Source organism: Asterias amurensis, chromosome 21 (assembly GCF_032118995.1).
Source record: "Asterias amurensis chromosome 21, ASM3211899v1".
Classification (NCBI taxonomy): Eukaryota; Metazoa; Echinodermata; class Asteroidea; order Forcipulatida; family Asteriidae; genus Asterias; species Asterias amurensis.
In genome coordinates, this window is record NC_092668.1 from 10,715,221 (window position 1) to 10,732,656 (window position 17,436).

Here is a 17,436-nt window from a genome sequence, read left to right on the forward strand (position 1 = left end):
ATTGAGCTCAAATTTTCACAGGTTTGTTATTTTAAGCATATGTTGAGATACAGCAAGTGATAAGAATGGTTGTTAACAATTACCAATAGTGTCCAGTGTATTTAAAGGCACTGGACATTATTGGTAATTACTCAAAATAATACCTCATTTTTTAAGATTAAAAAAGAGCAAGAAATAAACAGATTTCCAAAATGTTACTGTACACATCCTCCCATGGTTGGAAATTTTTGTAAGGATTGAACAGGATTTTTAACTCGGCCAATGAATTGATACAAACACAGTTAATACTTGAATCAGCTGTTGAGGATAACTTACTGCGTAGCCCTATTTGGGAATACAGGCAGTGTCGCTGATGTTAAATATACTACATGTACAGCATGCATTCTGCATGACTCAGTCCCTCGAATTAAGCTCAGATAGGAAATCATTATTCAGTGATCTCCGGAAAGTAAAGGCATCCGGCAGCCAGTCAAACGGGGGAGGGAACTCCTTCCCAGGAGCTGCCACAACCAGGGTTACATTGGTGGGATAGAGGATATTTGTTATTTTTAATGACAGACTGGCATTATGGGTATTCCCCTGTCTGCCCCATTAGGAAATGCCTGTTTCCATTTGGCTGGCTGTAAGTAGATGGGTCATTGTTTTGACAAATGGCGATGGAGCCATTCATGCTTCATGTTCTTCCTCTGTCAGGAACCAACTGATTTTCAGAGTATCCGTTCCATAAGCCTTTATAAAACTGTTGAATTTTCCGCTTACTCGAAAGATTATTGGCCTTTTGGTTGAATTGGTGTGCTTTTCTATTCTATTACAATTTAAACAGACATCTCTTGAATACACACAGGATGTTTTCTACGAAACACCTAATGTGTTTTTCTACGAAACACCTAATGTGTTTTTCTACGAAACACCTAATGTGTTTTGAAAAAGTATTGCTCAGTGATCACCTCACGTGTTTTGAAAAAGTATTGCTCAGTCAATTTCACTGATATTTTGTTTAGTGATGTCCTACTGAGTCAGAAACACCCTACAGAATAACTTACCTAATGATCAAAGCTACCAAAACCTCATTTAAGTCTTACAAAATGGATTGTGAGAAGATACTGCCCTAGTTTTGGTGCTGGCAAGGAATGGTTTGGGAAAGATCATAGCGTTTAATTTATATTTTGGTTGAAAAACAAAGCAAGTTATAAAAGAAGACAGTAGGTCAGTTGAGTCGACGCCCATGTTTTTGGAACCTTACCTGTGGACAGTCCTTGATGTAGTGGCCCTTGTTGAAGCAGAGATGGCAAAGGTATGTTGGGGGCGGTCTTCTTCCCATCTTACGATCGATTGGTGAGAGTGATAGATCACTGAATTGATCTGCAATATCGCCAATACTGCCATATGGGGAGGTCATCATCTTTGTCTGTAAAAACCAAAATAAATACTTGATCATCATCTTCATGTGACAAGGGTGTTTTTGTCTTTCATTAATTATCTCGCAAGTTCGATGGCCGATTGAGCTCAAATTTTCAAAGGTTTGTTATTTTATGCATAAGTTGAGATACACCAACTGTGAAGGCTAGTCTTTGACAATTACCAATAGTGTCCACTGCCTTTAACAGAAGAGATCAATCTTCTCTTAGAGCATGTCTGATACTTCACTGAGGCAACATAGGCGATTGCCTCCATGCCCTTGTCTTTGAAAAGGCAAGGGCATCACGACATTTTTTACTTGGTAAAGAAAACCCTATGAAGAAATTGTAAAATTCTACTGGAGCATTTCAAGGGCACCACAGCAATGACCAGGGGGCATGGAGGCAATCGCCTCATCTATCAAGCTTTCATGTACTCTCTTTTCCTTCTGTATGCAAACAATGAGGCAAAAAAGAAAATACCAGTTGATCGTCCCCTCCCTCATCCGTTTTTGAGGCCGCATCCTTTTTTTTGTGATTTTTATGTTACTTTTTTTTTTCAAAAGGACCAATTTTCTGTGTTAAGAACTTACTAATTTTTTAAGAACTTGTAACCACATAAAGTTGGTGGTGACTCTAAACTGAAGAGTTTGTGGCCAATTTGAAATAAAATTCTCGGCAGCCACCTTTGAAAGAAATAAAAAAATAAAAAGGCCCTCATCCTCCTCTTTTTTGAAAAAACCCGGACAATCAACTGACTTTTTTTCTACTTGACCTGACTAGTTACTCCAGTGTATAATGCTTAGTGTAAGGGTCAGATAAAGAAAACTCAAGCCAACAAACTCCTTCATCAATTTTTTTTTTAAGTTGATGCAGAAAGATCATTACACAAAAATCTTGATATATTCATTGAACCATACCTTCCCTGTAGCCTATACAAACATGCATCCTCAGGAAAGACAACTAACCCGCCCATTAAAATCAACAGAATAAAAACCTGAGCATGAAATCTATACTTGTTTCCAACCAGCTATCCCATCTGTAATTCAACACTTTCAAAATATCCTGGTTGATGGAGTGGAAGCAGCGAATCCACCACCCCTGTTTTATCAGCTAATTGCCACAAGAATATTTGTCAGAAAAACTTTAGTAAGAAAATTCCTTAGGTTCACCCAATCATAAGAGGTTCTAACAAATGCAGCTGGCTAGCTGGGCAGTGTTTTAAATGTCTTAAGTGGTCTTTTTCCCCACCATGTGTTGTTTAAAAGTGTGAAATTGCCTATACCAAGCTTAACAGCCAATTAAGTTTGTTTACAGTTTGGAATCACAGCTGGTTTTCAAAGGAAACTGTTGGGCTAGTCTATGGGAATAATGCCAGTAGCTTGTATGGTTTTTGGGGGCAGTAATTCATGGTTAATTCCTGTGGGGCACAACCAGTATCTAGTTTTGGAATGCCACCAAATCACAAATTAGTCTTATGTTTCAAATATCTTGCATTTTCAAGTAGGTTTCAGTTGTGGCACTGGCAGATGCATTGGGTTTGGTTTAATCATAGAGCAAGGGTTTAAATATGGTCTGCTTTGAAGGCCAGTTTCAGAAACTGACATTCAGGCCTTGAAATTCATTATTGAAGGGGCACATCAATTTCTCTCTGGTAAAGCACTTCTTTAACTAAGAAAATTTTAATTTGTATTGGAACCTATCAAAGGGCGCCCTGGCAAACGCAAAGGGCAGCAGGGCAATTGCTGTGGGTGCCAAAGGTCATTTTAAGCACTGTACATTCATTGCCAACCATTGATAATAAGCACAGTGTACACCAAACAACCTAGGAAAATGTCATCAAATTCAGAAGTCAACTAAATATATTTGAGAAGACCTTGTAATCATAAGAGTGTTAGAAGATGATATTTAAGTTGTTCTTTGGTATCAAGCTCCCAAATGGATATCTCTCGGAATACCAATCCAACCGCTTGTGCAGCCAAACTTGAAGCGTCGAGGAAGGAAATACAAAAACTTAAGTATTCCTGTATAAACAGATAGCAAGAAACTGATTGCGTTTCAACCCCATGGAATTGGCAGCAGGGAAATTGCAAACTCGATAAGGAAACACGCTGAACACTTAGACAACCAAGACCTTCATTTGGCCATTGCTTCCTATAAGTTGCAAGATCACTCTGTAAAAAAATGAATTTCATATTTTCATGTAGGCCTACATGTCCACTGATTTTGTATAAGTTCATTTTCTTTTATTGGAAATTTATATTTACCAACCCCTGCTGTTTGTAATTGTACAAGTTTAGTCGCCTTGATTTGCTCTACCCCGACTCTTTTGAAATTTACCCAGTCAGTTTCCCTTGTGGTTTATTACTTAACTTTACAACTACTACTCTGGGTTTGCCAATCAATTTTTTTTTCAGTGCCTATCCAGCATGACCAGTTTTGTGTCCACTGATTTACATTAAACTCACACCATTAGAAGATAAAGGTAAAAAGCTCCCCTTAAAATATTACTTGCTGAGGTGCTGTAGTTTTTGAGAAATGAGTAAAACATGCCACAAAAATAATTTTTGGTGCTGTAGTTTTTGAGAAATAAGTAAAACATGCCACAAAAATATCTTTCGACTCACGAGACGAAAAATCTTTCACCATTTAAAACGTGTTTTCATGGCATTGTTTTACTTGTTTCTCAAAACCTACAGCACTTCAGCTAGTAATATTTTAAGGTAAGCTTTACGACTATTATTTTCTTCAAACGGTTAAAGTTTATTGTAAATATGTGGACATCGTGTTTTGGGTTACAAAAAGTCACCAAATCCTTTTAAGGAAAATGCTGAAACTAAGTTTCTAGTTTAAATTGTAATTAGGAACTCCACTTTTCGAATGAACAATCAGTATACAAGGAAAGAAAAGGATTGAAAGACATTTGGGGGAAAGCAATTTCTATTTCCTCATTTAAATTCATCACATCTTAACTTCGGAATAATATTTAAAAACTTAAGTCGTAATTCAACTTACCATGGTTTGCTGCAGCGGGGTCATTTGGTTCTGAAAAGAAAGCAAAATTAACAAGAATAAGTGAGGAAGATAAAAGGAAAAGTGTAAGGCAAAGAATACCTTTGGTTTTTTGTCGATTGGTTTATTTCTATATAAATGTAGATATTATATACAATAAGATTAAACTGTGAACATTTCATTTCAAAAGGTAGCAGTGCTTTTGAGATTTCACTGAAAATCTTCAGAGGTTATGTCAACATGGGAGGAGAATCCATAATTACACAAACTGAGAAAAGTTTCATGCAGAAACTTTATCCTTTTATTTCCCTAACTAGCTTCAAATCAACTGCAGCCCCTTCCTCTTCCTAACAGAAAGAGCTGATTAATTTGTCCAATAGCATAGAAAAATAAGGGTTGCTTTTCAAAAAGATCCAAGTTGCAGAAACACTTCTTATTAATTTAATGTTTAAAGACACTGGACACCTTTGGTAGTCGTCAAATACCAGTCTACTCACTTAGTGTCTCTCAACATATGTACAAAATAAAAACCTGAGAAAATTTGAGCTCAATTGGTCGTCGAAAATGCGAGATAGTCATGGAAGAAAAAAGTTTAGTTTTCAGATGCTTGATTTTGAGACCTCAAAATCAAATTCTGAGGTCTCGAAATCAAATTCAAATATTTTAGTGAGAAACAATTTCTTTCTCAAAAACTACGTTACTTCAGAGGGAGCCGTTTCTCACAATGATTTAAACTATCAACAGCTCTCCATTGATCGTAAACAAGTAAGTTTTTATGCCAACAATTATTTTGAGTAATTTAATACCAAGAGTGTCCATTGCCTTTAAACTCACCTTATTGTTTCTGAAGTTAAAGTTGGCCACTTCTTCGAGTCTCTGTGAGTGTCTGGCTGTGTTCTTTTGGAAGTATGGATGCTCTCCATTCTGCATCATCAGGAAATCAGAAAGCTGACTGGAGAGGTCAGGGTTCTGGTGAAAAAAAACATTAACATAAAAAATGTTTGAAAATATTCAAGAACAAAACATTCCTGTATTACAGGTCAATTTCAGTTCAGAAAAGCTGACATTTAAACTCCAATTTTCTCCAGTAGGCCTAGTCTGCAAGATTTTGCACCATCACGACAAAAAATGTGTTTTGCAGCTACATGTATATATGTTAAAACGCATTGCCATGCCATTCCTATACCAAGTAGACCTTTTTTTTGGGACTGAAATATACCACAAGGAAAAAACAACAATTCAAGATTTGCACAATTTACACAAATTAACTTTCGTAGCAGAATGAGGTTACCAGCCAAAATACCATTTCACAAGTACCATTTGTGATTGGTATCCTTCTAAGTTTAAGCAATATTTTCTGATTAAGCAGCTCTTTGAAAATGGGCACTGTACTCATGTGAAATAGTATCAAATTATTTATTTGTTTTCTACTGGCAATAAATGTTTTATTGATTGATTGATACTGTATGCTTTGTTGTTGTCAACATGAAAACTAAAATGTACATTGATTGATTGATTGATTGATTGATTGATGGATTGATTGATTGATTGATTGATATATAAAACCATTTTAAAAGAGTTTTGAGTAAAACTTTAACATTTCGGGGCCATAACACACACAAAAAACAATACCAACCAAGAATGAACTTCCAGGCACTAACCCTTTCATAAATTATCACTTTAAATTTTTTCATTTTTCAAGTTTTTTTTAGCGAAAGGTGTTTTACTGTTTCCCAGACATATATCATAAAATATTGACCCTGTTTCACCATCCCTTGGGAAAGTGGAACTAAAAATACTTTTGTTCTACCACTGAAGCAGTCACGGTAATATTCATGTCCATCAAATCTTTCCCAAGTTGCTATGGAAACCAACGTATAATGTATACAACTGATGACAGGGGTCACTAGGGTTAGAAATTTAATGACCTGGGGTACAAGTTGTTGTGATGGGATCCCCTTGACAAAGTTTATGCCTTATCTTTCCTTTGTTTATACGACTCTCTCTATTCAAAAGTCATTCTAATTTTTAAATGGATTGCGTTTCCTTTTCCTCTTCATCAAAACGAAGATTAAGGGGACATATTGCCTTGGATTTAATGTGTTTCGTTATGAAATGAGTATGTCGGACAGATGTTTTTTAAATAGAATATGCAATGATCCACAGTAGCTTAAAAATTGTGTGGTTTTCCTTCATTTTGTGAACTAACAAGGTCCTCCATTTTTACTCTACAAAATGGCAGACCCTGGTTAGGTAAAGCAGGCTTAAACCTTTAGTGTTTGGAAGAATTCGTTTGCGTTAATCATATAGGCCTATACTGTAAATGAAAATATATAATAAAACTATTCCTCTGAAAATTTCATTTTAAAATGTGACAGCATATCTGCCAGAAACCTGGAATGGTTATTCCTTGCATGTAGAGTAATCCGTAGGTGGAACACACAATCTGAAAAACGTTTTTTATGCAGAAATGTTCTCAGTTAAAAAAAAATTGAATCCCTCTCTGTAAAACTAAAATCCTTTGAATTTGAAATTCGGTAGGCTATACATTAAAGCTATTGGACACTTTCGGTACAGAAAAACAAAAAAAGTTCACAGATTTACAAATAATTTACAGGGTTTACAGAAGGTAATGGTGAAAGACTTCTCCTGAAATATTATTCCATGAAATGCTTTTCTTTTTGAGAAAACATTAAAACAATATCAATTCTCAATAGCAAGAATTGCAAATTTATTTTAAACACATGTCATAACAGAGCGGAACGTGCGGAAACAAGAGTGGGTTTTCCCGTTATTTTCTCCCGTCTCCGATAACCAATTGAGCCTAAATTTTCACAGGTTTGTTATTTTATATATTAGTTGTGATAAACGAAGTGTGGGACTTCATTAGTGTGCATTCATTACAACAAGCTGCAGTGCTTTATGCCAAGTATGTTTTTCAGGAGGTACATAATTTTTGGAGTTACCAAACCAAAATAATTTTTTTTAGTTACCTTAGTTTAATTATGAATAAAATGTAGGGACAAATTCAGTAAACATCATGAGCATTTCTTCCACATGAATTTCCTTTCAAAAAAACAAGTTGATAATTGAACATATGAAAATGTGAGACTATACGTATGTAGCCTATATGAATTTTAACGCATACAGATCAACACCATGCAAGCAACATTCAAGAACATGATCAACAAAACTACCTTCACTGATTACATGGAATTGTATAAATTCTATAAATAAGACTTTCATAGGATCTTCTAGTTTTCATTGAACATAATAGTAGCTCCGATTCTGCCTAAAAAGTGTTTAATTGGATAGTTTTATTATTTTCTTCCTTGATTTTGCAGCGTCAGTCTCATTTCATTGATAATGGCAAATAAGACGCCAAAACCTACATGTATGACTTCAACCTGCATTGATATGAGGTAATCCAAGATGGCCGCCACAGAGCTGAAGGCTAGCCTGCAGTCTACAGTGTATAGACCCCGCTGTGATGGGGATAGTGATCCCACTGACTGACAGTAATGCAACTCCTCTGAGTCACACAAACATTTATGATTACTCCTCCCAAAATAGACTACAGTTTTTATTTTGAAATGTCAGACAATGTTTGCATCTTCTTTGCCAACATATCAAGGCCTACATGTACACCGTAAATGTTCATTACAAAAGAATATAAAGAGCCTTACAACATAATAATTAATGGCTTGATTGTATTTTAAAAATAACACTTAAAAATGTTGGCTCATTAAAGCCATTATACACTTTCCGTACAGAAACACAAAAAAAGTTCATAGATTTACAAATAATTTACAGGGTTTACAGAAGGTAATGGTGAAAGACTTCTCTTGAAATATTGTTCCATGAAATGCTTTACTTTTTGAGAAAACATTAAAACAATATAAATTCTCGATAGCGAGAATTACAGATTTATTTTTAACACATGTCATGACACGGCGAAACGCGCGGAAACAAGAGTGGGTTTTCCCGTTATTTTCTCCCGACTCTGATGACCGATTGAGCCTAAATTTTCGCAGGTTTGTTATTTTATATATAAGTTGTGATATACAAAGTGTGGGACTTGGCCAATACTGTTTACCAAAAGTGTATAATGGCTTAGAAAGTGCATAATTTGCATAAAGAAGAATTTGTTCCAATCCATTGCTTCTCGGTAAACATGCAATCAAACTTGCTTTTAAAAATATCACCAAATTAAATGGTTCATTTTGAACAAAAACAGCAAACAGTTCTGGATTTAGAGTTTCAGAGTATGCATATAATTCATACCAGACTTTCATTAAGAAACTCTAAGCTAGAACATTTTAAAAAATTGATGTTTCAGATAAAACTTTTTCTCAGAATGATTTTCGTTTAGAGACAGGACACTAATGGCAATTGTCAAAGACCATTCTTCTCACTTGGTGTATCTCAACATATAATGCATAAATAACAAACCTGTGAAAATTTGAGCTGAATTGGTCGTCGAAGTTTGGAGATAATAATGAAAGAAAAAACAACCTTGTTACACAAAGTTATGATGTGCTTTCAGATGCTTGATTTCGAGACCTCAAAATCTAATTCTGAGGTCTTAAAATCAAATTCGTGTAAAACTACTTCTTTCTCAAAAAATACGTTACTTCTGTTTTATACTGTCAACAGCTCCCAATTACTCTTTACAAGTAAGGTTTTATGCTTATAATTATTTTGAGTAAATACCAATAGTGTCCACTGCCTTTAAAGCCATTATACACTTTTGGTAAACAGTATTGTCCAAGTCCCACACTTCCTGTATCATAACTTATAAATATAAAATAACAAACCTGTGAAAATTTAGGCTCAATCGGTCATCGGAGTCGGGAGAAAATAACGGAAAAACCCACTCTTGTTTCCGCACGTTTCACCGTGTCATGATCTTAGTCATGACATGTGTTTAGAACAAATCCGTAATTCTCGCTATCGAAAATTGATATTGTTTTAATGTTTTCTCAAAAAGTAAAGCATTTCATGGAATAATATTTCAAAAGAAGTCATTCACCATTAACTTCTGTAAACCCTGTAATGGCTTTAAAAGCTGTTTGTAAAATCACATTTACAATATAATCTGGTTTGTAATTTTACTATCAATACCCAAACATACATGACTATTGTTCAGCCCATGTTGTTATAATTATTTGTATTAAATTTTGGATTCACATCATAGGCAGGATGTCTGGAAGCTTAACCAAAGGTCACGAGGTCACCTATGGGTTAGGAAGTCAAAAGTCACAACAACAATAACCAGACGGTGTTCTAAAAACAAACTGAAGAAATGGATTTTACAAAAAAAATTAAAATGAAAGGTCCTTTATAGAACTTGCACTCAAATGTCTTTCTTTTTTATTTCTTTTTTGAAAACTTGCAATCATCTGAATGATTTGAGGCTCACTTTTATACCAATCTTCCAAAAAATAAACACATCTCAGAACTGTAAAGATTCTGTCAAAGCAGACTCACAAACACCTACTTTTTTCCCCCATAAATCACCACTTCTTACTTCAATCGAAGTTCAATGAAGCTTTAATAAACTCAAGTATGCTTGCCATTATCATGTTTTGTAAATTATTTTGTTCCTTGAAATACAATACATATCACAGTAACTTAAAAAGGGAAAACGGTATTTTCTCACAAAAAAACAGCAACATGTAATTCGCAACAGAAAGTAGGTCTGGAATTTCGCCATTTTTTTGGGAAAGGCCACTTTGGCCTTCAAAAGGCGAACATTTTAAAGGGCACCGCACCGAGGCAAAATTGAAAAAGACAAAAGGTTTAGTGGGCAACACACTGAAAATAAAACATGTATGTAACTGTCAAACCATTCTTTTGTAACTGTTCATTTCACAGAAAGTCAAACCATTCTTTTGTAACTGTTCATTTCACAGAAAAACATTTGTTCAATAGCGAACAAAATTGTTTTACATGACCATGTATGGTGCGCAATTTGAGTAATCACCCTGCACACAAAAAAAAGTATTGGTTCCAAATAATTTGAACAACATTTCAACAGTTAGGTTTGAATGATTTTGGCAGACAGTCCAATCCCACAAGCCATAACTTTTAAGAATATAACGCGCTTAGAGACTTTCTTTTGGAGGCGTTAGGTGCTATAGAAATGCAGTTGTTACTATTATCAGGCCTGGAATTTCATGGAGGCCAACATTAGACTAGCCAACAGTGACCTTGTCTTGGCTTTGGTACCCTTTCCAAAATTCCCATAGACTTTAAGATTTTCCAATGGAAGTGCCCTTTTAAAAATGAAAATGGCCTCGCCCTCTCAAAGATGAAGTTCCAGGTCTGTATTATTATTAATAACATCCAGAATCAAACTAAACATTATTCCCCTACTCGGACTTTACATTCATCTCAACAGTCATTGCTTTCTGCTACCAGAGCTTCTTCCATTTTTTATGGCCACAGATCTTTTTCTTACGCCGCACCGTTTCTTTGGAATAGTCTTCCTGTGCATATTCACCAAGCTAATTCTTTACAATGTTTTAAGTCCCTGTTGAAAAGTCATTTGTTTAAAGCCATTATACACTTTCGGTAAACAGTATTGTCCAAATCCCACACTTCGTGTATTACAACTTATATACAAAATAACAAACCTGTGAAAATAGAAAATAACGGGAAAACCCATTCTTGTTTCCACGTGTTTCGCCGTGTCATGACATGTGTTCAAAACAAATCCATAATTCTCGCTAACGAGAATTTATATTGTTTTAATGTTTTCTCAAAAAGTAAAGCGTTTAATGGAACAATATTTCAAGAGAAGTCTTTCACCATTACATTCTGTAAACCCTGTAGATTATTTGTAAATCTGTAAACTTTTATTTTTTTCTGTACCGAAAGTGTATAATGGCTTTAAAGCTGGTTTTTTGTGATTTTGCTTATTTGTATCTTGTTTCTTTCTCTCATTGTTTATTTAATTGTTTCTCTTTATGCTCTTAGAGGCTTTTTGCATTAGGCGCTCTTTTTGCATTAGGCGCTTTACAACTGTCTCATTATTATTATTATTATTATTATTATTAAATACAATTCAGACCTCCAGAGGGCTTTGTCCCGGATTTAAAACCCTTCTCAATCCCTTAAAAGAAATGATAGCCATGTGTTTCAAATCAGCACTGCTCACCTAGCTACCAGACAGCCTCTCTTAACAGAGCCCTACAGTGCTCTGCCAACAAAACAACTTGCTAATGGAAAATCCATTAATGACCTGACCTTCAAAGCTGGAGTATCATAAGCATGGGGCTGTTCTGTCCATCTCGGGGGAAACTATATCAAGGGAATCCATCCTAGGGATCTACATGTACATGTAAATACATGTACATGTGAGGACAGTTTCACAGTTTTGAGCAAGTTGATTTTGATTGACCTTTTACAAGTGACCTGATTTTTGAATTTGAATATTTGTGTAGGAGGTAAAAAAGTACTTCAAATGTATCCCACTTTGAAGTATAAATATGAAATGTTTCCGATCGGTAGAAAATGTAAGTAACTGAAGTTTCTACTTGTAAGTAGTGTAGGCCTACTAAGCATTTTAGAGTATGGTTGTTTTTCCTTATCTTACACAGGTCAATGTGAACAGGGAAACAAATGGTTAGACTGTAAGTGTAAAGGATGCGATCAACAATATAATTGAACAACTTTTCAAAGGGCTTCCCTTAAAACTTTTCAGATGTGTTTTCATCTGAAGGTATTTTAAGCTTGTCTTTCACATCCCACTTAATTGGATTGTCCAAGAACAGATGCAAACATCATAATTTAACCTCGAAAAGCTTTGCAGTAAGTTTCAAACATGATAATTAATAAGCTTTTTAAATTTTTCTAAGCAGTCAGTTTATCTGTTTCATTTTGAAATGTCAAATTGAAGTCATTGTAGGCCTTCAATGTTTTTGTTTTTCTAAATACAAACATACTTTTTCATTTGTCATGACTCCTGTTGTATACTTTAGATGACGTTATGAGAACTTGACAAACACTTCTTCATTGATAATCAAAGTTGCTCATTATTGTATCACCAACTGCTGTGTGTTCTCCAATTTATATTTCTTGAAGTGTAAGACAAAGTTTTCATCCTGAACTTTGCAAATTGCTCCTGCTGCTTCTGAGTCGGGCCAAGTTCACTGACCCAAGATGAAGAGGTCTTTAACCTCCCATGATCTCAACAAGATGCAAGCCAAGCCAAGCCAGTCGTGCACCCAAAAGCTCATTATAGTGAATGCAAATTGAACACGTTTATGACAGGGGCACTGACATCAAAAACCGTCTGCCAAAGTTTCCAGTTTGTTTTACCTTTTCAAACACTATGTGAAGTATCGCTTGATTTACGTTTTGATGAATTGAAGAATTACCCTGTAACAATTTGCGAGGGGTCAAAAGGCAATTTGTTCAATAGATTAACCGGCAGTTAAGTCGTTCGGTCAACAATACATCACAAGAAAATTGTCAATGAAGCCGCACGCACAAGGGCTGCCCTAACCTCAACAGGACAACAAAGGTGGCGATTTCTAAATAGGTTTTTATTAAACACGGGCTTGTCAAATAAAAGACACTGCACGCGCGCGCGGCGGTTTAGTTCAATGCTGTTTTGCAAACAAACTTTGAAATTGAGAAGTTTGCTACTATTTGTACACGTGAAGGGTCGGACACTTTGAACAAAATTGTGAAACACGTTTTTGTCCGAAGAAAAAAACACCCATGAAAATTGTGAAGAAAATATTAATTCAGTATGCATTTTAGACTGATGCATTCATTTTTGAATGGTAGCAAGTCGTGGTCGATATAAAATTATGTTGTCTGGATGTGTTCTTACTTCCGGTCTATGGTTATTTTGAGACATTTTACACACACGAACTAGTCACTCCTGTGGTTTTTTGTGTTGGGGTATCTCACAGTTTACCAACAGGATCTGACAGTTTTTCTTCGAGATAAACAATCTCATTGAAATGTGTCCTTGGCGTCACTGTTTTTCCTCACCCTTCAAGCTTCCTGCTCTTACAATAAATTTTAGCTGTGTTTACACCCGAGTCAAACAGATTATAATTTTCAGAGAAATGTCTTGCAATAATCTAAATTCGTTTTTCCTGCAACTCACATGTTGATTGAGTAAATTCAGTTCGGTAAACCGACCTGCCGGTTTCGCGGCCATTGAAGCCGAATGTCACCGTTCTGAAAAGTAACCCTCTTTTTCTCACAGTTTCGCACACAATTCTAGAAAAATCTTTACCTTGGTCTAAGATTGTGTTTAGTAAGCAAGTTAGATGCTCATGAGACCGAAACTGTTTAATTTTAGTGCCGTGGGACTGCCACGCGGTGCGACCTTGTTCACCCCGCGTCTGCAAATGGCTATGCTGTGGTTGGGGGAAAAACTCTGCATGTACGGCCGGGCGCTCGAGCAGTGATCGTCAGTGTTTTTCGTACCAGCATTCAGGCAACAAAAAAAAAACACATACAATGAGTTGAGCATCTAAGTCAATAAATATAGCTTAGCGATTCAGTTTGCGCAAATATTTACCTTATGTGTGATATAGAAACATCTCACAGAAACCTGCTGAACTGTCAATGCAGTTTTTTGGCCTATGTAGCAGTTTACAAACGTTATCAAAATATCGAGAACGAAAATCTGGAATCGAGACAAAACATGGCCGGGGAGACTGTCTACACTCGACTCCGTGGTCGGAAGTTAAAGCTGAAATGGCCTTTTCACTTTTAAAGTTTCTTAATCATTTTGAGTTGATGTGTTTAGTCGCAAGGGCATGCGTAAACAAAGATAACAACACCATACACGTAACACTGGCCATTTATAAATCAATAAGTGTTGCGAAAAAAATATGAACGAAAGCAACATGAACCAACATACATTTCCATTTCAAATTCAAATCGTTGGTATCCAATATATTTGTGTCACTGTGTGTAAACTCATGATATTTTTGTTATCAATCAACGAACGAACACCCCTTTAATTAAACTTAGGGATTTATTTAAATCAAATGAACTGAAGAATGTACCTTTCGTAAAATACAAATTCCCATAAATCAAACCTCACAGGTAAACCTCTTTTTGATGAAAACAATTACTGTTCATCAAATACAAGTTGTAATTTTTGCTAAATTACAATCTTTCCCACGATGATCACTACGAAACTCAGCGTCTAAAATATCACCTCAGAATGTTAATTAAATATTCAGACAGCCATTGTTTTAGCCAAGAGATTATCCATGGAATTTGTCAACGTGTCTGGCAATGGCATGAATTAAACGCGTCTAGCTTAGGACTTTTGCTTGACGCGAAGTGCACGACAATATAAGAATCCCCATTTTAGCCACCAAACCAACGAATAAAATCGTTAAAACCAGAACGTGTTGTTCATATTTGTACTGAACGATTTCAAAACGATAGTTTGACTGATTAAGTTGTTTACAAACGAAAGAATGATTAAAATGATGAGCGGTATTGATGTAAATGAAAAAGTGACAAACCTCTTGTATATATTTCTCGGACCATGTCCCGGAGAGCCCGAGCTGATCTGCCGCCGAGGCGCTCAGGCCGTTCGGCAGCTGGTGGTGGCCGCCCTTCGGTCCGATCATAGCTGCTACGTTGTTTCCCTGCTGATCTTGCTGCTGCTGTTGCTGTTGCTGCTGAAATTGGGGCAAGTAAGCCATCCAGTTATTGAACAATTGCTGCGATCCTGGCGGAAAACCCGCCGAATTTGCCATGTTTGTCGCGTTCATATCCACAGCGCCCATGGGGGAAACTTCCGCCATGTTGCCAGCCAAACCGATCTGGTCCGTATGCCTCATTCAAAACAGAAATCCTTCGACTCTCAGCTTGGGACCTTTTCACTTTAGCAGCCGCCTATACCCCCCTAAATATAAACTCGGTAACCGAAATGGACTTAAATCTACCAGCCAAGGAGAGTACAAGGGGCCCCAGTGTATTCCGTAAAGGCGCTTTCGTTTAGGGGCTCCAGTCTTGCTTATGTCGACATTAGACGCGACCCGTATGACATGGACATCAAAATTCTTAGCTGGGAATGCCAATCACTAGACCAGCCAATAAGCTCCAAGCACGGCTCGTCAAGTCAGAAAGCAGATGTAGAAAAAATATGACGGGGTCGTAGTGCGATAAGGGCATCACACGAGGGCTCGTCCATTGTTTTGAACGGGTAACGTAAACAAAACACTGTTTATGGGCCGATTTACCTTCAGTAATAAACTTTTCTGAAGTTTTTCGGTTGTGGGTTATCCTCCATGGTTATCCCTAACAAAGTTGATTTATCTGCGACCGGTAAAGCAGCCATGTTTTGTTTAGCTGAACGATTGACAACAACAAAATGTCTTTATGTCTCGCCTTCAAGGTTCGGTCCTTTGATCTTGAGATTGCTTATCTAAGAACATGCGCAGTTCCTTTTGTATTTGTTTAGAAGTAAAGCGAATGAGCAGACGTGTCGGTTGAGGTTTGTTTTGTTTTGTTTTTCTGTCCATTAAGAAGTTATTGAATGAGTAATAAACGGAGCACATATGGTACGTGCACCCCCCCCCCCCCCCCAACCACCACCCTGTTTGAAATATGGACATTGGATTTACAAATTATAAGAGTAAAATGTTTCTGTGTATTTAAAATGTGATAATTTCAATGTTTTGCAGACTACTTTTCCATGAACACACGTTTGTTTTAAAACTCACCTCTCAGACTATCTTGTGAAAAAGGATGGGTCTAAATGTTAAAACAAGAACGTTGGAAAGGGACTTGCACACGAAAACTACCAGAGAAGTGCCCCCCCCCCCCCTCCCCCCACACCCAAGGAAAAAAATGATGCACCCCTATGCCCTAAAAGGTTTACCCTATAGTTTCAGCGCTGCCATTGGTTAAAACTTTCGTTTGAGCTTTCGGTGTTCGGTAAGATAACATAAAGTCTTCTTTTTACGCCAACGCTGCTAATATCTTTACCACTCAGTTGCTGCTCAAAATAAGTCAACGATTAAAGTGAAAGTTTGCAAGTTGGTTGGCTGTTAACAAATTTAGTTTATTTATTTCTTGTTTTCAAAAAACATAGGGGAAACTCAGTAGTCTTGGAAAACACTTCTAGAATTAGAATTCAACTTTATTTTATTCCAATAAACAAAATAGTTTGTCTACTTACAATTCTTCACAATGATTACCAACATTTAGCCTTTGGCCATGCAACCTCTGACATCACTTGTCACAGGAGCCACAGAGCCTGGACTTCCTACATTTTGCAGTAGACATGATCTGTCACAGCCCAACGGAAGATAACAAAAAATCTTTTACTTTCTTTATTTGCACTGTCAAGTTTTCATCAACTTTTGATATGAAGACAAGGGCACATCCAGGCATGAGAATCTTCCGGTTTAAACCGGAATTCCGTTTTTTTTCCTTTCAAAATTGTGGTCTCCGAGTTCGATGTGAATTTGCTATAAAATTCGGGGGGTAGGTTTTTGGGGGTATACATTTGGATTTCTCTAATCCCTCTTCTCTAGTCAGACAATGTCAGTTTACCTTATGTAATTGTTACTAGCGGGATGCCGCTAAAAATCCTTTACACAAATATTTCGAAATGTGGGTGAGGGTGTTTTACGCCTCTCTCAATATTTATGCATGGCGTCATAATTCTAACCCAAAATGAAGCTATTTCGCACGTCCACCACTACTTGCAGTGGCTGTACCCACCTCGTTTTGGGTTAGACAACGTACCTTATGCATCTAGAAACTATAAGGCTCCCCCGTGATCCTTATAGGGGTCTAATATGTTGGGCCTCCCTAACGTTACACGTTTTTCAAATCAGCGTTGATAGGTGAAACTGACCGTTAGCCAGCAATAACTAAAGTTTCTTTTGTACTACACTACCAAAACTTTCTCCACACACTCAATATACATTCATAATGCTTGCATTTCCTTTTTAAAAAACATCGCTAAAAATGACATTTTTACGTCCCACGATACATAGCGTTGCTACAGCACTATAAGTAAAGC

General features: G+C 36.5%; 1 protein-coding gene across 3 annotated transcripts in view; it reads right to left on the reverse strand.

The window, feature by feature from the left end:
* LOC139952811 (uncharacterized) overlaps positions 1-15,448 on the reverse strand; it is a 28,617-nt gene extending 13,169 nt beyond the window's left edge. For all 3 annotated transcript variants that reach the window (XR_011787915.1, XM_071952044.1, XM_071952045.1), the window contains exons 1-4: positions 14,921-15,448; positions 5,244-5,378; positions 4,413-4,442; positions 1,244-1,408 (exon numbers count right to left, since the gene is read on the reverse strand). Coding sequence is in view for 2 of the 3 variants with exons in the window: in XM_071952044.1 (XP_071808145.1) it covers positions 1,244-1,408; positions 4,413-4,442; positions 5,244-5,378; positions 14,921-15,241 (651 nt within the window). In the remaining variant the exon portion in view is untranslated. The remainder of the gene's footprint in view (positions 1-1,243; positions 1,409-4,412; positions 4,443-5,243; positions 5,379-14,920) is intronic.
* Positions 15,449-17,436: the final 1,988 nt, after the last annotated feature.